We start from the raw sequence: 22,484 nt of genomic DNA, 5'->3' as shown, positions 1-22,484 counted from the left end.
CATTAACGGTGGCAGCCAGAGAGGCTCGACGCTCACACAGCCTCGACTTACGCAGCTCATGTGAAAGGCTCTATAAAAAGTTTCCCGTTGTTACCTTTGTGTCATGGAAAGTTGCATTTTGAAGGAGTTCAAACCAGGTTTTTTGTATGTGTGTGTGGTGTGTGTGTTGTTGTTGTTTAACTTAGACAATCCTGCCACCTACTGGTTAAACTGAGAACAGGGAAAGGATTTCATTCCTGTGTCAGTGCTCATCTGAGAATGAAATCAGACAGTGTAGTATGTCATCTTTGGCACCCTGCAGTTCATCTCATACTCATAGTTACAATCATACCAGCATCTTCTGAGCCAACCTACCAGCAGAAGTTAAAAACATTGGTCACCAAAATTACATCATTCCTCACAGCCAGAAACTGTAAAAACAAAAAGAATCACAGACTTTAACATTTTATATGGTCTTTGCATCAAAAATCTGCACTCATCAGCACAACCAGGAAGCCAGGATTCACTCACGTGACAGAAATTCTGCAGGCTTTCAACTGGTGTTTTCTCTTTTTTGATTATACTTTGCTGGGTGTTCTACACACAGATGTGTGTGAGTTCTCTGATTCTTCTCTCATTTTAATGGGTGCGTTGAACTGCCACCTTCTGACTGAACCTCACCGTGGTGGAGGGCTTTGAGTGCCCGGATGATCCTAGGAGCTATGTTGTTGGGGGGTTAATGCCCCTATCAGGGTCTCCCAATGCAAACAGGTCCTAGGTGGTGGGTCAGACCAAGAGCGGTTCAAAAATCCCTTATGGAGCAAAACAACGTCCCTGGAGCCAGGGGGCCTGAGCTTGTGTGGGAGGCCGAGCGGTACCGAATAGAGATAGTTGGGCTTGCCACTATGCACAGCTTGAGCTCTGGAACCCAGAGGCCAAGCTGTGCACTCTCTTGCTTGCTTATAGCTCTCCAGCTCTGCCCTGTGTTGGAGTTTTGTTGGAGCGTGATTGGGACAAACGGCCTCCCTGTTCTGAACCCAAGTAGTGCTTTGTTATTGGATTCTATGCTTTGTGTATCTTAGGGTCTCGCTCACGAGTGAGGGAAGGACGGATCAGGAGATTGATAGGCGGATTGGTGCAGCATCTGCAGTAACGTGGTCGATGTACCGGTCCACTGTGGTGGAACTGGAAGAAGTGTCCGGTTAGAGGGAAGTCTGCTGCCCCCACAACCCCAGATAAGCGATGTGAAGATGGATGGATGGATGGCAGTCAACTCCATGTACTACTTTAATGCAATTTGATGTGAACTAAAGTTTAATGTCAATTAAAGCATTATGAAGTTTTAATACATCCTCATCATGTCAGTACCAAGACAAACCCACATCTACCTACTGCTCTGTCCTCTGACTGGGACCTGAAACTCTTCAGAGGAGTGTGTGAGGCAGCATCACATTTTTGTCCAATAGAAACAACCTCTCTGCTCCGGCTGCTGATCGAACCCAGATGGCTGCAGCTGCTCGTTTCAATGACTCATTGCCTTCGCTCTCCTGAAATGTGGAAGCGGCGGTGCTTGTGTGATTGTGACATCTTGCAGCGTTTGATGTCCATGAGAATGAGCAGAGTGGTATGCAGGGCAGGGCCAAAGAACGGCCGGTGCACGTGGTACAGCACTGCTCTCCAACAGATGATGCACTGGTGTGTTTGGAGGAGGAGATATTTTGCCTTTCTGGTTGTGTTTATGTTCTGATACTCTAGTCTAAGAGCTGAGCCACCTTTCAACCTGTTGTTGTGATCCAAACTTTCTCATCTAAGGATTAAGATGGGCCTTTTTTCTTTGTTTTTCCACCATTGGGTCAGCCGTTTTCAAAGCTTTGAATCAGTTCACTCAGAACAAAATACACCCTGTAGCATCCGATGGCTGAATCTGATCTCACCTCTCCTCCTCCTCGTCCTCTCCATTTTACCTCTCCCCTGTCAATCAACTAGACAAATAAGGACAATTTATCTATATATTTATCTAAATATATAAATCCATGCCATGGACCGACACTGTCACCTGAGCCATAAATAAAGGTCTTAATCTTAATCTATGTAAGTAGTAAAAATGACTGCATTTCCTATAATAGTACTCAGCATCAGTCCTTTAGCAGTTGTACTGACAGGCAAGAGCTGGCTAGCAAATTACATCAGCTAAGGACATGTTAACGGCATTTACGTTACTAAACTAAAGTGAAACAGTAGTTAGCCGCATGTCCTTACATGTAGTTTCAACTGTTTCCTTCTGCGCTGCGACTGTTTGGACCATCACCTGCTGCTTCTTCTTCTCTTGTATCTTTTTTTTGTCACCTTTAAACATGCAGCGCCGACTGCTCACGAGAACTGTACAATTATAAAGTGTTCTTAGCTGAATTTTCTTGAACTCTACTACCCTCTGGTGGTCAAAAATGACTTCCTGACACTTTAAAACAAGCTATAGAAAGTCTTTTAACCTTTTAATATAATTATAATTAATAGATAATGGCTCAATATTTTCAGTATAAGCTACTGTACAGGCCACAGATTGTCTGATAACGTATGTGACCGCAGGGCTCCTCTCCAGAGAAGGTCAGCAGTAATAAGGCGAAACATCTGAGGCCATAAAAATCCAGAGAGCAGGTAAGTGCTGGCCGCATCCATCCCACCTGCTTCTCACATCCACACGGGTCAAATGTTCTCAGCTCGACTCACCATTCAAGCCGTCCATCATCTCAGGAGCTTTGAAGTTCCCCGTTAATGTTTATGCCTCCATCACTTTGATTGTCGTGGGGATTTATTGTGGAGCTGTAAGATCAGGTAGTATCCCTGCTTCAGTGTGCAGATTTATGGCAGGCCTCTGAGTGCTGCTCATGCTCCTGCTTGTGTTCGGTCTTGTCACGGTCACAGTTTGATTGAAGCGACTCTGCCGGAGTAAATCCTTCAAACAGATTGTTTCATTTTCTGTCACTGATTAATCACAGGAGGACTTCTGTTCTCACAGCTGGCTGTAAACATCCAGGGAGCACAGAGAGCCTGAACGGGGACCAGAGGACAGACTCGGCTCACATGAGGATATAACGGTCTTTTTGTACTGCAGGTGAGAAGAGGTTATTTCCCTCTTATGCATTTAATCAGATCACAGTGAGAGACATAAAACAGTCCACTCCTAGCCTGTCCAGCCAGCATTTCTTTCTGTTCTATACAAAGAATCAGTCTGGTCTCTTTGAACTTCAGCTGGATTTCCACCGGACACAGAATAAACTCACAATTAATGTTTTATCCCAAGAGGCCAGCTGGTGTTTATGTAGCAGGGGGAAAACACCTAAAACACCTGGTGTATGCATATGCTGGGTAGTATGTGTGTCATGTGTGTTTTCTGCAGCAGAGGACGAGAACATTTTTCATTTTTCCTCAAAAAATATGTTTATTGTTGTGAAAATGCCTCTTCATGACATTACACCACTTCCTGTTGGGTAACAGGACCTGTTTGGTTTGGTATAACAGAGTTTGACAGATAACGTTTTATTGTGGAAATTTTGCTTTTGACAGAAGAGAGTAATCTAAACTTAGCCAGCTAGTAATTACCAAAGAATTTAGCAACCAGATGTGCCACACGGTGCAGCCAGCATGGAGGCTAAGGTTAGCTAGCTGTAACTTAGCCACACTGCATCTCATAAAGTTAGCTGACGATTTACAAACAACAAGCCAGATAATGTAGCGGCCAGAAGTTTGGATAATTTAGCAGGAAAGCATTTTAGCATCACACAGAAGTCATGAATCTACAGTACACAGCATTCATATTCATATAAAACGTGTCACTGCATGTGAACACAGCTGCCCCTGAACAAAACCTGACACACCCATACACCGAAAGCTGAACTAGCTTTTATTTTGTCCTGTTCACATGATGAAGAGGAGGAGGAGGAGGAGGAGGAGCAGAGTAGTCAGCAGGAAGTGGCGGCAGCTGTGCGACGCCACGATGGCCTCAGAAGCGTCCGTGTTTCCACGGCACTGACTGCAGTCGCTGCCACAGAAGGAGCAGGTGGGCATGTCGCTCCTCCACTGCGATCTATACGTCCCGACAGTCCGCCGCCCTGCAGGGAGGCGCAGGGTCAAAGGTCAGCACGGGTCAACACTGTTTTTTTTTAAATGTATTTGGCAGCCTCAGACCTCCATGGTGTTTATTTGTGTGTTTGTCTTCAGCAGTGCAGGAGCAGCAGCCTGAGTATCTTACTTGGTTCGTAGTAATCGTAGATGACAACAGTTGCTTCCTGGACTTTGGCGACTTTGTGTTCCATGACCAGAGGGACCAGCAGACACCCCTCCTCTGTGGTCACCTGGAAACACAGACACAGTTCAGTCACACAGACACACAGCTGTAACACTCCGTGTGATTTGGTGATGCTCACAGAGTCCAGGTACAGGACCACTTTTCCCGGCGGCGTCTCCACTTTCCTCACGACCCTGTCGGTGGGGACACCGTCCGGCGACAGGCTGAAGCCGCTCAGCAGGCCCACCTCCATGATGGCCATCCCCGTGGCGTTCAGGCCCAGACCCTGTGACAGACTGCAGAACGCCACCATGTTTAAAAAGTCAGACACTGTAAGAAGAACGTGTGAAGAAGCTGCTCACCTGCTGCAGATGGACAGGTCCACCTGGTCCTCCGTTTCATGGTCAAACAGCTCCACGTGCAGCTCAAAGGCCTCGCGTTCGCCGGCATGTCGGCGCCTCCTCGTCAGCGCCTCGTTCCTGATGTTGTAAAACACGTTCAGCTGAGGGGGGAGAGGAAGGACTCAGACTGAAGGAACGAACAGCGGAGTGCTTCACAGACACCAGGGGGCGCTGCAGAGGAGTTTTTGTACAGCTAAGTGTGAATGTTTCTGTTCAGATACCTGAACCAGGGCGAGACCACGGCCCTGTGCTGTCACCTGGAGGTTCAGCTCCTTCTCTGGGTCAATCTGAGATGAACAACAACCAACAGCTTTTTGTTATAGTCACTGTTGATACGCACCATCTTAGTTAGATGATTGGAAACACCACCCAAACATTTTAAAAAAAACTTTCATTTTTATGTGATTTTGAATTTTGGAGTCAGTTAAATCATCAGTGTTCAAACATACTGGAAGTAAACAGCTCTCCCCGCTCTGTGAACTTGCGGGTTGTTTACAGTCTTTAATCAGCAGCATATATCTGACTCACACACACACACACACCGCTCTGTGTACCTGCTTGCTCTGGTGGAGCAGGTGGTTCTCCTGGTGGATGCGGAAGGAGGCGACAGTGGTCGCAGCTCTTACTGTAATGTTGACAGCGGTGTCACGAGCCCCGCTGTGAGCCGCCAGCGTGGACAAAGCCTGCAGAGCCACGACCGTGTCCTGAGAGGAGACAAGAGTCAAACACCAATCTGTCTCCAACATATTCTGTTACAGCTGAGCCGCTGATGGACTTCAGCTTTGTGTGTGTGTGTGTGGACTGCATCTGTGTTTCCCATGTGTCATGCATGTTTGTGGAAATGTGAGCATGCTCAGACTCGTTGTTGTAAATGGCGGAGGGAAATGTGTTTTTGCATCTGCATGCTGTCTGTGATCCCTGTGATTGACTGGAGACCTGTCCAGGGTGAACCCCACCTTTTGCCCACTGACAGCTGGGATTAGCTCTAACCCTATTCTGAAGGCACACGCCTTTTAACAAATAGGCTGAAAGTGCTCATTGAATTTATTTGGTGTCCTGGTGGCAGCTGTGGTGTGTAATGAGGGAACTTGTCAGCTGTGTGACTCACTGATGTGTTTTTAATAGTTTCTGGAGCTGCTGTGTGCCTCACATTACTCACATCTATCGGGCTTTGATACGCACACACACAGGAAATATTAACTTTTGGTTTTCTGGCTTCATTCTGCGCTTTGAGATGAACTCATCGTGTGATTATGGTGCTCATAAAACATTTAAAATCTATTAAAAGTGACCAATTAGCTATAAACTGTAGAAGCAGGATCCCTCCACCCTCATCCAGACCAAACCGATATCTTTACTACTAAGATTATTTCATCTGAGATCACATGGGTGTGTTTCAACCTGAGTGCTGCCAAATCCTCCATTGTGGTTCCTCTGCCGGCTGAGCCACTTCATGAGGCCCAGGCCCTCTGACACCCTGTCCAGCTTGTGCAGAGACAGCAGCACGTAGGACGCCATCTCGATGTCTGCGGAACGAGGCTGCCAGGACGACGACAGGCCGCCATCCGGAGAGGACCACACCGGCACGCCGTCTGCTCATAGAGGAGAGACAGCAAATGTCCAGGAGCTTCACAGCATAGATACATAATGATTGACTCACATGTACCAGCAGTAATTTAGATTTACACAAGCTACCTGAGGGGTTCAGAGGGTTAAATCTTTATAACTTTCAGAATACATGTTTCCGGACTGTTCTTTGAAAATGCGCACAGAGCTGCTGTCGTACCTTCCATCTTAGCTCGTCCAATCAAAGTGTTGAGGGCCACTTCGGCGCTGGACCTCCCTGCCAGAGCCAGAGCGTAGGTGAGCAGACTGAGGCTGTAGTTGCTGGAGACACCCAGAGCCTGTTGGGTCTCCAGGTACATCAGGGCAGCAGACACCTGGCTGTCAAACTGAGCCTGACAGACAAGGGTCAGGGCAGCAGCATGTCAGATGTTGGTACTTTCACTCAGCGGACTCTTTACATCCATTTCTTGGGGTCTCACCCTGATGGCGCTGTCTTCCAGTAGACCGATGAGGACGTAGGCTGTGAGGGAGACAGGCCCGTCCAGGCCTCCTTGGAGCTCCGTGTGGATGACCCTGCCAGGCTCCTCGAACCTCCCGTCTGCCCCCTGCTGGTTGGTGATCCAGACTGCTGCGCTGTAGAGGACGTGGGGGTCAATGCTGATGAAGGGCTTCGCCTGACCGAAACACCTCAGCACGAACGCAGTGAGCCTGAGACAGACGGAGAGACAGCATGTCGCTGAGAGCCCGTTCCTTTATTATACTGACAGAAACGTCTCCAAACACACCAGCTGCTCCCAGACGAGTCCTGGTCTCCAAATGCACTGAAGGAACCGTCTGCTCTCTGAAAGGACAGCTCGCGTTCGTAACCTGGTGGAAGTCAAAACAACGGTATGAACAAAGAAAAGCTGAGTGTGAAGGTGGACCTGCTGCGTCTGCTGTTACCCATCAGCATGTGCTCCATGGCGCGGTCGGTGGCGCCCTGGTCTGCCTGGCCGGTGGCGGTCAGGTACTGGAGGACGTAGATGTTTGGAGCAAAGTTGATCATGTTCTGTTCGCCGCAGCCGTAAGGCATCTGTATCAGAGAGTCCAGACCACTGATGGACGGGCCCAGGATGTCACCTGCATCACCATGGAAACCAGACAAATGATGGCATCACTTCCCTAATCTTTTAGATATTTGGAACTTATATGTAGCGCCAAGTGTGAATGCACAACTTTAGATTCCACCAGGTGGCGCTCCTCCACAAACTCCACAGTTGCTTTAAAGCATCCCTGCAGCTGTAAATGTTCATCCTCAGCTGGTGTCATGATTACAAACGATGAAGGGTTTCTGTGATGCAGCATCAGTGTCACTGACTCATAGACTGACTTATGTGCTTTGTTTACTGTACATTCAGTGAATCTTGTTCTGTCTCCTCCATCAGGCCTTGGATGAATCTGTTTCCAGTGAAGCCAGTCAAGGTTTTTCCTCTCGGTGTGTTTACATACCAACGGCCGTCACCACAGCTCTCTCGCTGCCCTCCACAACATCTGGCGGGAAGGTGAAGGTGATGTTTCTGGAAAGGCTCGGCTCAGACTGAGAAAGCTCAAACAGCAGCGAGGCGGAGAACGACTGCTCCAGTCCTTCGGCCTGCAGTGAAAAACGTGGACCCAAACAGACGCCGTGAGTAATTTTTCTGGGAAAAACAGGGCAGTGAAACCAGATCAAGATTTCCTGTGTTACAGCAGATGCTTCCTCTGAGTGTTTGTTGTTTGTTCTCTAGCTGCAGCAGGTTGGCAGATGCTCTGATGAACACTTTGGCAGACGCTCTGACTTTATTAAAGTTTCTGTGTGATTGTTTCACCTTGACGAGCACTGTTGTGTGAACAGAGTCGGACGTTGAAGATGATGTGGCCTTCACAGAGATGGGGACATCTCCGAGGACGAGAGGCCTGATGGGGACGAGGACGGTCGCCGCGCTCTCGCTCCTCACATAAACCTGCCGAACGCTGGACGCAGACAGCTCCTGGTCGTCCGGGAAGACGAACTCAAAGGTGTCACTTTGTGCCACAATCACAGTGACCTGACGACAAAAACAGGGAGAGTCCGCCCAGATCACGTTTACCAGCCACACAAAGAGTGAAACAATGGAGGCAGGTTTGATGGAGCTAAAGGACTAAAGTTTGTATCATGTCCTGACAACAAAACACAAAAGATTACAGCAACCTGAAGCCAACAACACCCCACTGACCCTGTGAGCCACGTTCAGCCTGCCTGTAATCAAACACCAGCCGTGTTCTGGTACACTCTGACATTTACAGTACTCCTAGAATAACACACAGACTAACATCAGCCAACTTTTACTGATGTCTGCTGATTTAACTGAACTGACTGCTGTTTTGTAGTCATGCGCCCCCTTGTGGCTGTGTGAATGAGTGCATGTAAGAGCTTGCTTGAGGTACCTGAGAAAAAGGTGGAGAAGCTTGTTGCCGAAGATTAGAACGATTATTTTAAGAAAGTGTGTTGTGAAAGTTCGTACGCAGAAACGATGCTAAAGTCAGACATGGAGCAAGGCATTCTGGGTAACGGAAGGCTGTGAATGCCATCCTTGTTTCTGGACTGTGTTGGTCTTCATAAATGTTTACATCAGGCAAACAACCTGAATAATAGATTTTTATTTGAACACTTCCAGGGTTTGTCCACTAGAGGCTCCACCACTCCTCTGCTACAGCATGTGTGAGGTGAAGCAGACTGACCATCTGTCCCTGTGTCTCGTAGTTGAACAGAATGATCTCCAACACCAGCTCCTCCCCTCGGATGATGTAGGCCGGTAGATTCAAGGATAGGAAGAAATCCTGGAACACTGTGAGCTGCAGGAAGGTCACACAGAAACCACTGTGACAGACTGAAGTCCACACACACTGAATAACTGTAGGAGGAGGAGTGATGGAAAGACCTCTGCTGGTTGCTCCACAATGCCCAGGCCCAGCTCCTCCGACATGACAAAGGCAGTGGCCGTCCATCTTGTGATGCTGTCTGGTACAGTCAGAGGAATCTCCACTGTCTGTGAATTGCTGCGAAAAAAAAAAAGATAAAAATGACCACCTCACAGTTTTTCACCAGTTCAGTTTACTCTCAGAGATCTTCACGCCTCAGTATCTGAGATGTACAGTCTGATGTTAGTGATGCGTCACCCTGTGTTGGTATCCATCCAGATCCAGGTCTCGGGAAAGTTCCTGCGCTCGTGCGGCTCCTGTTGCTGTGCCACAGGTTGGCCGTCTGTCTGGGCTAATTGAAATATTCCCTCCCCTGCTGTTTAGACGAGGAGTGTCAGTGTCAGTTACATTTGCCTCACGTGCTGAGTAAATCACTCTCAAAACGTAAGTGACTAAGAAGCTGTAAGTGTAACACTTACGAAGCATAGGAGCCAGAGACTGCCTCAGCTCGTGTAAACTGGCGTCAGTCAATGTCACAACATCACATGCCTGCACAGAAAGTTATTGATCAGTAAGGAAAGGTCAGTGTGTGATTTTCTTTCCAGACTGTTGCCCTGTGCTGATATCTGAAATGTAAAATCCACAAGAAGCTCCTCCTCGGCCTTATGTGGATCATGTAGAATAGCCCACCTCATGTACAAGTGTGACGAGTTTACTATGAGTTTACTGGCTGTTCAAAATTGTGTAGCCCGGTCCTAAATGATCCTTATTATAACTATACACAGTCTGTTTTGTTAAATACACAATTGTCAGATTTTCAGTATTTCCTGTCTCTCTTATTTAATCTCATCTTATAGGTGGACAGTCTGTTTAATTCCAGGCAAACATGATGACAAACAGAAACAGGCTGACAGCAGGACTTCTGAGTTCAGCTGAATACTTTCCCGTAAGAGCTGACATGCGTTTCTGAGGACTGACCTCGAACACCGAGTGTGGATCTCCCATTCTCAGCATGTCACTGTGGGCGTCGGCCTTCGAGCCGCCAAACTCCTGCAGCGCCTTCAGCACCTGTGAAAACAACACCAGCAGAACTGCTACTGTTACAGACCAACAAAACACACAGCGACACACAAAAGCAGCACTTATTGTCTGAAACCAGCCTGACAGAGCTGATAAAACAGTTGGGCTGAACTGATACAGGGGTGTGGAGCCGGATTGGCTTTCACAGGTGTACCTGCAGGGGGATATATAACGGGAAATGTATGGTGGCAAAGGGTGGTGCACACATAGCTGAAAGGCAGCTACTGTTCACCAGGAGAGGAGTCTAGGGACTGAAGGAGGGCTATAGGATTCCCACATCCTTCTTTTTATGTCTCTATGCCAGGAACTGCCTGAAGTTCCCAGAATGCAATATGAATATAAGAACTTCGGAAAGCATGCGTTTGCTGATAAAAATTTAGCACAGATGTTCATTTGGACTGAGCTCAGAGGTCAAAGTTCACTGTGATTCAGGGACCTCACCGTCTCATCACTGATGTCATTGTTGGATCCCGCCCAGTGCGTTGCCTTGTCGACCACCAGGATCCAGACTTGTGTACGGGGCTGTGCTGCTACGACTCTCAGGGTGACGTCCTCAGCTGGCCTCACCGAGGTGTTGCTCCAGCTAAGAGATACCTGCCAGTCACAGGACGGTCGGTCAGTCAGATTCACATCACACAGTGACGGCTGGTTCGATTAACCCTTGCTGTGCATTAAGTCACCTTGTTTTTTAGAAACTGTGAGATGGGAAGCTGGATCACGTCGTTAACAATCTCTCCGTTGGGAAGCACACAGTAAACGATGATACACGCCAGGGGAGCCCAGGACACTTCTGGGATCAGGGTCAGATTACCAGAACTGGTCCCGGCAGAAACCAGCCGACCTCTAGACTTAACCTGAACACAAGTTGTTTGTTTTATATTTATATTGAGATTAAATGTGCCCGAAATGACCTGACTTCGAGGTTTAGAGTCAGAAGGGAGCAGCCAAATAAAACACAAAGAATCTGGGAAAACAAAAATACACTCGATAATTACAGGACGTTACTGTAAATGGCACAACTCATGAGTTACAATATTGATAGTATTTGTATTTATACTGTAAAGTTGTGTGTTACTATTATATGTGTCTTACCATGTAGTGGAAATTATTTGCTGGAAAACTCCTCTTAACGTGCAGCAGGAGGGGTGAACCGACCTGAAGGATATTCAGTTAAAAACCAACATGTTTCACGGTTTCACAGAGTTTTCTGTACATTAAGATGATGAGATGTTTAATATTGTCTTCAAACATCTACAGATCTTTAACAGATGTCATGTTTATCTTGTGTCCCTCAGGTTTTACCTCTGGAGGTGCAGATGGTCTCTGAATCTGCAGGTAGGCCTGACTGGGAGACGTGTAGCTGCTGAAGAGCTGCAGAGTGTTTTGTCCGTCCTTAAAGGAAGCCTGAACACAAAACAACAGTTTATCTCATGGTGTTAAACAATGTAAGACATTTACCATTTTCATATTGTTTATTATTTGAAATGATGACATTTAGGTGACTCTAGAATGTAGAATGAAGGAAATTTGCTGCCAGAATGAGTAAATCCGTTTTCCTGTTCTCTTTCTATGCAGATGACACACTAATGTATATGTCAGATTTATGGATTGATACCGAGACTCATCATCTGTACTAATTTACACAGTAAATAGAAACATTTTCACAAAACATATTTTAGTCAGAAGTATGTTTTGTAACTTACGTCAATGATGAGCACTTGCGTGTCATTCCTGATTTCAACATGGAGTGGTATGACGCCATCTGCAGGGAGGGGAAACTTCATTTCTGTGGGAGGCATCTCTTCTGGAAGTGGATGCATGGTAGAAGACTCGAAAACATTCAGTCTGTCAGCCGCCATGTTTTCCCCCATGCTTGTTATCAAACCCCACGGCGTTCGCTTCTGCTGGATCACCGACACTTCAACAAGCTGATCGTCGAGCGTCAGCGGCTGGTTGTTGTATGTGCAGATTTTCAGCTGTATTGTCAATAAATCACAAACGGTAAATATTCTGTGTAGCACAAAACAAAACCTAAAACACAAACTGAACCAGTTAAGTCCCTGAGAGACATCTGAAACATGTTTCTTACCCTGGCTGTGAAGTTTAAAGATGGCCTCAGTATTTTGGGATAGTCTTCAAAGGAAACCTTATATCTGGTTTTCGTCAAAGACACCTTTGCTGTACTGCTGTATGTGAGTCCTGAAAGGACGAACATTCACATGCAGTTAAATCACAAAGACATGGTGTGTTAGCACTGTGGTAACTATAACACTGTTAATGTGCTGTCAACACAGGGATGTGTGTCACTACACTGGGGGTGCTGCTGGGACTAGTCCTTTTGAGTGACGCTTGTCATTGTCTGAATAATGCTAGCGATTAGCCCAGGGATGCTAGTGCCTTTCTAAGGCAATGGAATAGCCCCAGAATGCTAGTTGTAAGCTTAGACAAAGGAGCCAACAGTCACTAGACTAAGGATGCTAGGATGCTTGTGACTAGACTTGCGATGCTAAACACGATCCCAGATCAGGGGCTGCATCCATGGAGGGACATGTTTGTAGACCCATTACCTGTGAGGTGTTCCGTCACATGAGCAATGATGGTTATAAACTCCATGTTTCCATCATAGAACATTATTTTGGTCGGTCTACTGCTGAGATGGTATTCGGGAAGCTCAAAGGAGAACTCTTCAGTGCCGTCAATCTAAAAATTCAAATTTTCAACCAGCTGAGCATCAACTTATTTTACTTATATGTGAAATATTTTGTGTCTGAACTGAATCACACTGAATGACAGACCTCCATATCTTCATTATAAGCATCTTCAATTCCATGAAAATGATGAATAAACGTTATGTTCACGTGTCCCTGAACAGGTTTGCCGTACGTGTACCTGAAGACAGAAACCATGGATAATGTTTCCATATGTATCCACAGACAGGACAAAGAGGAGGAGTGAAGGTCTCACTTTGCGGTGACGGAGCCCTGCAGCGTGTCCTCATGGTAAAACACCTCTGGAGCTCTGATCTCAACCTCGAACTTTGGCAACACTGCACACAAACAAACACACACGATGAGTGGATTTGATTGTTTTTGTATGGAAAGGTGGGGACGTAACGTGAACCAGAGACGTACCGTACTGAGCCACAGTGAAAGGCTTCACGCTGGAAGCGTCCTGCACGGCAGACAGACAGATAAACAGGCTTTCAGTGTGAGGTGGCCTCTGAGTGTCACTGTGTTTAACAGGTGCAGCAGACTCACTCCGACAGTGGCGAAGATGGTCCATGTTCCCAGAGGAGGATTCTCTGAGAGGTCAAACTCTTTGGACACGACGCCGAGCACGCTCTCTGCAGCCTGCCACTGCCTGAGCAGGTTTCCCCGTGGGTCCTGGATCAATGAGAAACAGAAGGACAAGATTGATCAAAACACTGATCACTTCCAAGACGTGTCAGCGTGAGTACTCTGCAGCTGTGTGGTGTTAGGTTACGCTGCTCATTACTGATCCAGGATTGCTGCCAGTATGGAGATGATGTCTTTAATAATCAGTGATAAAAAAAGGCCATAAAATAAATGTAACGATAATATAAATATTACATGTGTATGATCACAGACTCACTCTGATGCTGATGTCCACCGGGCTGTCGTAAGGCTTCCCGTCAGAGTGGATGGACACCACTCTGATCTTCACCACCTGCCTGGGCAGGTAGATGAGTTTGTCTGTCTGAATGAAGGTGGAGAGGACTTTGGGGTCGAACTGTAGCTGTGTGGAGTTTGAAAAAACCTGGACTTGACCAATGCGACCTTTGACCTGCAGGTTATAGGGGAGCCAGTAGGTGGACTTGGTCTCATTGATCTAGAGGGAAACAGTGCAGAGACCCGCCTGTGACTTGTGCATTCTTTACGATGTCAGCCTGAGACAGAGATGTGAAGCCAGCCGAGGCGTCGGAGCGCCGGGCTGGGGTCCAGATGAGGATTTTTAACCGTCAATCTGCTCAACATCTGTCAGAGTTTGTGTCTGATCGTGCGGAGAAGTATCAGTTTCACGGCTCCTCCCTGCCCTGTTTGATGTTTGATGTTTGTTCTGGTTTCATTTAGCAGGAGTGCTGATAGAAGACAATTCAACCAACAATACACACAACAAGTCGTAAATCATACTCACTGCAGGCAGCGTCAGCAGCCTGGTCGAGCCTTTAAAGAGACAGTGTGACAGACATGTTAAACCTGCGATCAGATATGATCGATCAAACGTTTGACTGATGATGTTCCGGTACCTCTTTTAACTGTAGCTGAGATTGAGGCCAAGGTCTGGTTGCCATGGATGATGTCCACGGAGACGCTGACCGGTGAGGAGGTTAGAACGGTGACTGACACGGCTGTGGGAACTCCAGGCCGGAGGTGTTTGGGAGCCAGAAGCAGGTATGAGGGCTGAGGGTCGGACCTGAGGAACGAGGAGGTAAAGCACTGAAATGCATTTAAATAAGGAGCAAGGTTTCATAGAACTTTAATATAACTTTAGCACTACAACATGTAAAGCATCTGAAAGTGGATTAAAGATTTGACACAAAGCAGTATAAGGAACCCTGATGGTTTCTGTACCTGTCTGTGGTCGTCTGGGCGGCAGTGAGGACGATGAAGCTGAAGATTCCCCACACCTGGAGAAGCTCCATTTGCATGAATGAACGATGCTCCACTGCGGAGTTTCTCTCTGTGCTGGAAGCACGGGATGTCGGTGAGCCTCTCATACCTGTGGACCACACCTCCTCCTCCTCCTCCTGCAGTATCACCTGATGAAGTGTCAGTTTACCTGAATCCCCACTGGGAGGCTTCATTTCTGGGAGTGATTCAAAAACCATATATAAAAAAATATATTGCTTATTTCAGGCCATCATGAACATAAATATAATATATATATATATATATTTAATTTGCTACAAAATAATGTTTTCGTTAAAAGAAAATAAATATGACCATTCATCTGTATGTAAAGGGAAGGTAGTGCCTGTTATGTTCGGCAGGGGGCGCCGCTCGTTTTCTTGTTGCCTTTTTAGAGAAGCGGATGTTTCACTTCCTCTGTGCGGAGCAGCGAGCCAGGATGACAACACTCCGACCGTTTACCTGCGACGACCTGTTTAAATTTAACAATATGTGAGTAACTCCCGCTGACTTCAACCCCGCGGGTGTTGTTTACCGGTGTTAACGGGCTGTCCGGTGTTTACGTGACAAAACGTCTCCGGTACAGGCGGTAGTTCTGTGTGCAGGAGTGTTAGCATGCTAACCGGAGGGACCGCAGGCTACCGACAAACAACTGACAATTTAGTGACTGTGCTAAAGAAAGACACAGTTTTTAACAACAATTTAAACCGAATGCTAACAGTAGCATCTTCTGAAAATAATGACATTCAAGTAAAAGTCTTACTTGAGTAAAGAAACTACCTGAATAGCCTTTTGGGTGGTTAGCTAGCTACATCAGCTGGTGTGATGTTTTTTGTACAGAAAGGAGGCAAACGAATGTTTTTCTTCTTATTGTTTCGTTTGTGTCTTTATTGTATAATTTGAATTGTTGCTGAGGAGGTGTGAAATAATTCAAAGATTACTTAATGTTTGTGTTTGTCCCACAGAAACCTGGATCCTCTGACAGAGACTGTATCCTTCATTTACTTTATTTACTAGTATTACCTAGTATTTACATACTTAACTAATCTCTGGGTTTGTGGACAGTTCGTATATGATTATTTATTGGTTTGCTTGAGGACTAAAACAGAAGTGTATTATTACACACACATAGTTTTATTGTGCCAAATACAAATGTGTCTTTTTCCTTCATCGTTGACCTCCAGTATGGGATCCCGTTTTACCTCCAGTACCTGGCCCACTGGCCTGAGTACTTCATTGTTGCTGAAGCTCCAGGTGGTGAACTGATGGGCTACAGTGAGTCAGATGTTGTTTTATGCTTTTATCATTTACGACAACTAACCAAAGTCAAGCCATTTTTATCAAGACATCACTTTGAGATTTTAATCCATGCTTTGTCTCATGTAGACTTGACTACTGTAATGCACTTTATGTCGGGCTCAGACAGACGCTGCTGTCTCGTCTTCAATTAATTCAAAACGCTGCAGCCCGACTTTTAACAGGTACCAAAAAATTTGAGCACATCACTCCGGTTTTAGCTTCCATTCATTGGCTCCCAGTGCATTTCAGGATGATTTTAAAATTATTTTATTTGTTTTTAAATGTCTTAATGGCCTCGGCCCACAGTATCTGTCCGACCTGCTTCAGCCATACACTCCCCTCACGCTCTCTCAGGTCGGCAGATCAGTCTCTTTTAATAATCCCAAAAACAAAGAGGAAATCCAGAGGTGATCGTGCTTTCGCAGTCACTGCCCCCAAACTATGGAACAATCTGCCCCTGCACATTAGGCAGGCTGACTCTCTTGCAGCTTTTAAATCATACACACAAACATACCTTTTCTCTTTGGCTTTTAACTCAGTCTGAGATGTTGACTTTTACTGTTTTATGTTTTTATTGTTTTTCTTCATGTGATTTATATGCTTTATATGCTTTTGTATTGGTGGACAGCACTTTGGCCAACTAGGTTGATTTTAAAGTGCTCTATAAATAAAGTTAAGTTGAGTTTAAAATACAGTTACACCTTTTTCTCACGTATCACTTGTATTTATAGAAACTCATGTCAGTCAGAACGTCCTCATCATGACAGTCCTAACCTTTAATAGTGTCCTTTCTATTGTAGTAATGGGGAAGGCGGAGGGATCTGTGGCTCGTGAGGAGTGGCACGGTCACGTCACCGCTCTGTCTGTCGCTCCAGAGTTCAGGAGGCTTGGCCTGGCTGCCAAACTCATGGAGATGTTGGAGGAAATCTCAGAGAGGTTTGTATCTTGGTAAAGTCTGTACCAGAGTATATTTTATTTCACAGCACAGAGAGTAAAGTACATAAAAGCTAAACCTTGTCTCGTAGGAAGGGGGGATTCTTTGTGGATCTGTTTGTGCGAGTATCCAACCAGGTGGCGGTGAACATGTATAAGCGCCTGGGCTACAGCGTGTACAGGACAGTCATAGAATATTACTCAGCCAGCAATGGAGAACCTGATGAAGACGCGTACGGTGAGTTCGTTACACCTCAGCAAATATTTTCACACACGCACAATTTCTTTAAAGAAACAGGAAGTGAGTCCTCTTTGTTCAACCTGGATTCTGTGCTGCACTTGGTTTGAGTAGGATATTAAAATAACCAGAAGAGGGTGCTGTCCACTCACAACAAACCCCTGATAAAGCAAAGACTTTCTTCTTGTCCCTGTAGATATGAGGAAAGCTCTGTCCAGAGACACAGAGAAGAAGTCCATCATCCCACTGCCCCACCCCGTCAGACCAGAAGACATCGAATAACAGCAGACGGTGGCTCTCTGACTCGGCTCCCTTCATCCTGACGCTTTCAGGTGGCTGTACATAGTTTAACTGTCACACAGGCTGCTTCCCATTTGCTCAGTGTTTTTATTCAGAGAGCCACTGTTAAAAAATGCCCCGATCATTTGCAAAGTTTATTTTTCTGTAAATTTACAATGAACTGCTAAAGAAAACAAGTGAGTATGAGTTGTAACGACACAAAGAAAACACAATAAAGACTGCTCTGAAGTTGTTAAAAAACAAACGGTAGAAAACTGAGGGTGTTTGTCCTTGAACCTGAATCTAATCTTTCTCTTCCGTGCTATTCTTTTTCCTTTCTTCATCATCATCATCGGCGTCGCTGCCGCTCTCGCTGCTGCTGCTGCTGCTGTTGCTGTCGTCTCGGTCGTCGTACACGTTCTCCTGCTCTGTTTCAGTCACATTGTTTCTGTCGGACTCCGGCTGCTGCTCAGGAGGAGCCGCAGCTTTGTTAGAGGATGGCGACGACGTCTGTTCAGCTGCCGCGTCTTTTTCTGGAGGCTGCTCTGTGTCGGATACCTGCTGCCTCTTCCACATCTTAGCCATGGCGAGCAGCTTGAGGTTAGGCTGGTTAGCAGCGTCCTCTGGGAAGATGTAGTCGTAGTACTCCTCCCAGCCTGCATCCGACTGATGGCAGAGAGAGAGATGATTAACAAACGCTGCTAGATTATTACTACACTTATCCTTGTTATTAGAACCCCGAACAGTGTCTGGAGTCTTTCTTCCCCGGCCAAAACATTTCATCATGTTACTGTGAATCATTGCTCCTTTTTGGGCTGGGAGTGCAGACTTTTGTGTGTATTGGAGAATCTTGTGTATTTTTGTGTTTTTATTTGCTGAAAGTGGTAAAACTTCAGCTTCTTCATCACATATGATGCATTCAGGGACCTCGTGGCAGGTTTCAGGGTTCAAAGAACCCAAAACAAATCAAGTGTCAAAGGGGGGTAGTATTGAGGACAACTTAAACTACAAGTAACTGATTGAAAAGTGAATCTACGTGGGGAAATAACGACAGTGAAAGCTGTGTAAAAGGATCAACAGCAGGCAGCTTGTTCCACTGGCACACGGTTCTTACCCCATCTTCGGCCGTCAGCTTCCTCCTCTTCTTCACCTTCTCCGGCAGCAGCTTCCCGACTCGTTCTATAGTGCTGTCGGCGCCGAACTCCTTCTCAAAGTCCCTCCAGGACTCCAGCAGCATGAGCCGCTCCTCCTTCTCCTCACAGTTCCTCATGCTCTTGTTGGCCTCTTCAAACACCTGCCGGCACTTCTGCACCCGGTCGGGGCTGTCGATGGACAGCTCGAATTTGGCGTAGCTGATCCAAACCTGTACAGAACACGAGGGCCAGCCGTCAGTGCTGTTAATGTGAGTGTTTCTATTTTTGCTGGATCTCTTTTTGCCTTGTGTTGCGTTCAGGAATACATTTGTTGTATTTGGTGCAGAATAACTCGGCTCTTACCTTGACGTGTTGAGTTCGCTGCAGCAGCCTCTTGTAAAGGTTTCTGGTGTTTCCAAACTCTTCCTGTTCGATCTCAAAGTCAATGTAAGACTTCCACAGCACCTGTGAGGACAGCAGACGGATCATCACAACCTCTCCTCAGTTCGCTGCACAGTGATCTGATTATCTGACGTGCTACCTCCGGCATGTCCAGCCGCGGCTGCCCGATGGCGAGTTCGAAGATGGCGCGGGCTCTGTCGACGTCTCCCAGGATGGTCTCCAGTTCAGCGAACTTGATCCAGGTGCTGCAGTTTTCTGGGCTGAACTCGAGGTATTTCTCATACAGCTTCCTGCAGCGGTCAAACTCTCGGAGCTGCAGCTCCAGCTCAATGTAGCCCTTCAGCAGTTTGTTCTTTGGACATTTACCAATCGCTGTGCCCTGGGCAAAAAGAATCAGTGTGTGTGTGTGAGTTATTCTGGCTGTAAGACCCTGTGGTAAAACACTCTTTCACCACCTGTACTCCTGTCTGTGTGCTAACCCTGACAGCGAGCATGTGTGCAGCGAGACTGTCGAGTCTTACCATGATTTTTCTGGCATTCTGCAGGTTCTTCTGCCGGATCTCAAACTGAGCGTGGAGCAGCCAAATCTTAGCAAACGTGAACTGAAACAAGAACATGAGCGTCGTAATCAGGTAATAACAGCAAGAAGAGTCAGACACATAACCGACTGTATTAACGTACCTTCTTGTGAGGGATCAGCTCCAAACAGGCCTGGTAAACCTGCCTGGTTCGCTCAGAATCCTGCAACAGATGGAATAAAAACGTTTTGTAATAACGTGGATCCTTCTTTGCAGTTCTTTGAGTTGAAGTGAGGATGGTTGACCAACCTTGACCTCCAGCTCCTCGTACAGAGCGTAGTTGATCCACAGGTAGATGTATCGTCTCCAGTGCCTCTTCTCCTGAATGGGGGGAATGTTGGCGATGGCCCTCTCGTAAATCTCTCGCACTGTGTCGGGGTCGGCATCGCTCTCCACCAGACGGAGGTAATCGAACCAGGCATCGTAGTTGTGTGGGTTTGCCTGCATAGAATGAGTCCCCTCTGGTTAATGTTGGTCAGATTTGACATTGAAATATTTCCAGACAGAAGACACAGCTGATACCTTGACTTCCTCCTCGTACTGGAACCTTCGCTTGCTGACGATGACGTCCTCAATTCCCCTCCGGTCTCCAAACTTCTTCTCAAACATGGTGTAGTTTTTGAAGAGCTCCTGCGCCTGGTGTTTTGGGATTCTGTCCAAGGCATACTTATAGATGACTCGAACACGCTCAAACTGTGAACGAACACACAGTGAGTATGGAGATTTTAAAGCCTTATGTTCAGAGGGAAACCATCCGGGCTGCTCTCACCTCTTTCTGCGTCTCCTCAAACCTGGCAAAGGCCACAAAGAGGTTCTCATTCACATGTTCCTCACCAAAGAACTCCACCGCCCGCTCAAACACCTTCCTGCTGTGCGCAATGTAGCCATGCCTCTCTTCAAAGCGAGCGTACTTGATCCAGTTTTTCACTTCGGGATGAACCATAACAAGTGCAGAGGAGTCAAGGAGTGTTAACATCACAAGCAAAATACAAGATCCGACATCCACCGTGACGCCACACTCAGCTGCTCGACTCCTAAAACAACCAAAGGATATATCGCTCATAGATAATGCGGGCTTTGTCCACTTCTTTGTAGCGCAGCTCAAAGTTGATGTAGGAGTGCCAGGCCTGCTCCTCGGGCTCCCACTCCATCCAGCGCTCAAACACCTGCCGGCAGCCAGGGACGTTCCCCAGCATCTCCTCCATGTAGGTGTACTTGTACCTGTGGCAAGCATCAACAGGCAAACATTAAGAAGCTAAAGTGAAACCCAGAGAAAGAATAAACGCAGTATAACAAAAAAAACGAGTCATACCAGAACTGGTTCACTCGCGGCAGGATGGTGATGGCTCGGTCCCAGATGTTGCGGGCGTGGTTCACCTGCCGGTTCTTCATCTCCATCTCGGCATACTTCAGCCACAGAGCGATGTTGCGGTGCTCGACGTCCAGCGCCCGCTCGTAAATGGAACGAGCTCTGAAACCGAACCAGGAGCGCATGTTGGGTGGATTCTACAGCAGAGAGACACTTTCTACACAAACAACGCCGCCACACAGCTACAGTACCTCTGGACCTCCTGCAGGCTTTCCTCCCATTGTGCGTATTTGATCCAGTTACTGATGACAGTGCGATTCTTCCTGATGTTGTCCTCAAACCCCTTAAAGAAAGGACAGACCGCAGTTTGACATCAAGCCCTGTTTGATTAACACACACGCAGCATCCCAGCTTCACAGGTCTGAGAGGTAAACGAGCGGTGAGCACTTACTTTCCTCTTCTTCAGCTTGTAATCGTTCAGCTCCTCCTTATCGGTGATCTTCTGTTTCGGTGGCGGTGGTAGAAGTTCAAGCTCTCTCTCCTTGGCTTCCCTCAGCAGCTGCTCAGCGGTGATCTGAACCTCTGCAGGAGCTTTGTTCTTCACCTACAGCAACAGAAAGTCATGTGCACCATGTCTTAAGTCATGACTTTTTACAGGCGATGCACACGTCGTGGCAGATGTGCCTGTGTCTGTTGGCCAGCTGTTAGCTTCTCATTAAACCCTTAATATTATTAATATTATTGTTAGTGTAATGATTTCGCTTCTTATGATGTAATTTTGAGTCAAAACAATTACAAATCGTTAGTGTATTATATCAGTATAATAGTTATATTAGTGTATTTTAGGTGCACCTGCTTTAATGATCAAATCATGGCTGATAGTATTTTAGAGCTAGTTGTTTACAGCTTCTAATGTAAAGTACGTGTCTTCTTCTAAACCAAACAAAGGAGTTTTTGTAGGTTTGAAACTTTTTACAGAGACGAAACAGAACCGAACGTAGCATGAACGTCATAAATGACATTAACTGCTCCACTAGTTCTTGCTAACTTCACGCCCCTTTGAGCATTTGACTCCATCTTACACGTAATAATTTAACGTTTAACTCGACCGGAAGCAAACCAAGAGCACTTTGAAGGGCGCTAAGCTGTAGAAGTGTTCTCTAACTTCGGCGCTAACATGTAGCATTAGCCTAGCCCCGCCACTGGCTCGTGGTTGTGCCGCTGTTGTTTCCGTTAGCTTACCTTCGCCACCTTCGGTATCCGCTGTTTGCCCGCTGCGGTCGACGCCATTTTGACGCTGTCAAGTTGAGCCAAAGATGATGACGTTTATCAAACTCGAGGGTTTTTAACTTCTGACAAACCGTTGGCGCTGAAACGTAAGGAAGCGTTGTTGTGACCATCCAACGAGAGCCACCATGACAGTACCCACAATGCCTT

At 46.6% G+C, this 22,484-nt stretch overlaps 3 protein-coding genes across 3 annotated transcripts; 1 reads left to right on the top strand and 2 right to left on the bottom strand.

The window, feature by feature from the left end:
• Window positions 1-3,894: 3,894 nt before the first annotated feature.
• On the bottom strand, window positions 3,895-14,917 carry cd109 (CD109 molecule). Its single transcript, XM_028397969.1, has 33 exons — window positions 14,820-14,917; window positions 14,495-14,661; window positions 14,383-14,411; window positions 13,840-14,076; window positions 13,485-13,610; window positions 13,359-13,398; window positions 13,192-13,273; window positions 13,023-13,116; window positions 12,795-12,927; window positions 12,317-12,426; window positions 11,931-12,203; window positions 11,530-11,631; window positions 11,320-11,382; window positions 10,908-11,081; window positions 10,669-10,821; window positions 10,126-10,215; window positions 9,627-9,696; window positions 9,406-9,523; window positions 9,168-9,285; window positions 8,968-9,081; window positions 8,076-8,294; window positions 7,720-7,861; window positions 7,174-7,350; window positions 7,017-7,098; window positions 6,711-6,939; window positions 6,452-6,623; window positions 6,067-6,257; window positions 5,220-5,369; window positions 4,887-4,952; window positions 4,627-4,766; window positions 4,404-4,560; window positions 4,229-4,331; window positions 3,895-4,088 (listed from the first exon to the last, which is right to left on the bottom strand). Exons 1-33 carry the CDS (start codon window positions 14,894-14,896, stop codon window positions 3,895-3,897), a joined length of 4,392 nt encoding a protein of 1,463 aa, XP_028253770.1. The 5' UTR covers window positions 14,897-14,917.
• A 327-nt stretch (window positions 14,918-15,244) lies between these two features.
• Window positions 15,245-17,890, top strand: naa20 (N-alpha-acetyltransferase 20, NatB catalytic subunit). Its single transcript, XM_028396743.1, has 6 exons — window positions 15,245-15,368; window positions 15,842-15,866; window positions 16,061-16,151; window positions 16,976-17,111; window positions 17,201-17,346; window positions 17,543-17,890. The coding sequence occupies exons 1-6, from the start codon at window positions 15,280-15,282 to the stop codon at window positions 17,626-17,628; spliced, it is 573 nt and encodes a 190-aa protein (XP_028252544.1). The 5' UTR covers window positions 15,245-15,279; the 3' UTR covers window positions 17,629-17,890.
• Window positions 17,768-22,484, bottom strand: crnkl1 (crooked neck pre-mRNA splicing factor 1). The gene is made up of 14 exons (XM_028396742.1): window positions 22,290-22,484; window positions 21,499-21,651; window positions 21,299-21,390; window positions 21,051-21,209; window positions 20,793-20,959; window positions 20,508-20,686; window positions 20,261-20,431; window positions 19,988-20,179; window positions 19,842-19,901; window positions 19,682-19,762; window positions 19,300-19,539; window positions 19,122-19,223; window positions 18,740-18,988; window positions 17,768-18,291 (listed from the first exon to the last, which is right to left on the bottom strand). The coding sequence occupies exons 1-14, from the start codon at window positions 22,335-22,337 to the stop codon at window positions 17,929-17,931; spliced, it is 2,256 nt and encodes a 751-aa protein (XP_028252543.1). The 5' UTR covers window positions 22,338-22,484; the 3' UTR covers window positions 17,768-17,928.

Source organism: Parambassis ranga, chromosome 24 (genome assembly GCF_900634625.1).
Source record: "Parambassis ranga chromosome 24, fParRan2.1, whole genome shotgun sequence".
Taxonomy (NCBI): domain Eukaryota; kingdom Metazoa; phylum Chordata; class Actinopteri; family Ambassidae; genus Parambassis; species Parambassis ranga.
The sequence above is the reverse complement of the archived record's forward strand: the minus strand, read 5'-3'. Positions and strand labels throughout refer to the sequence as shown.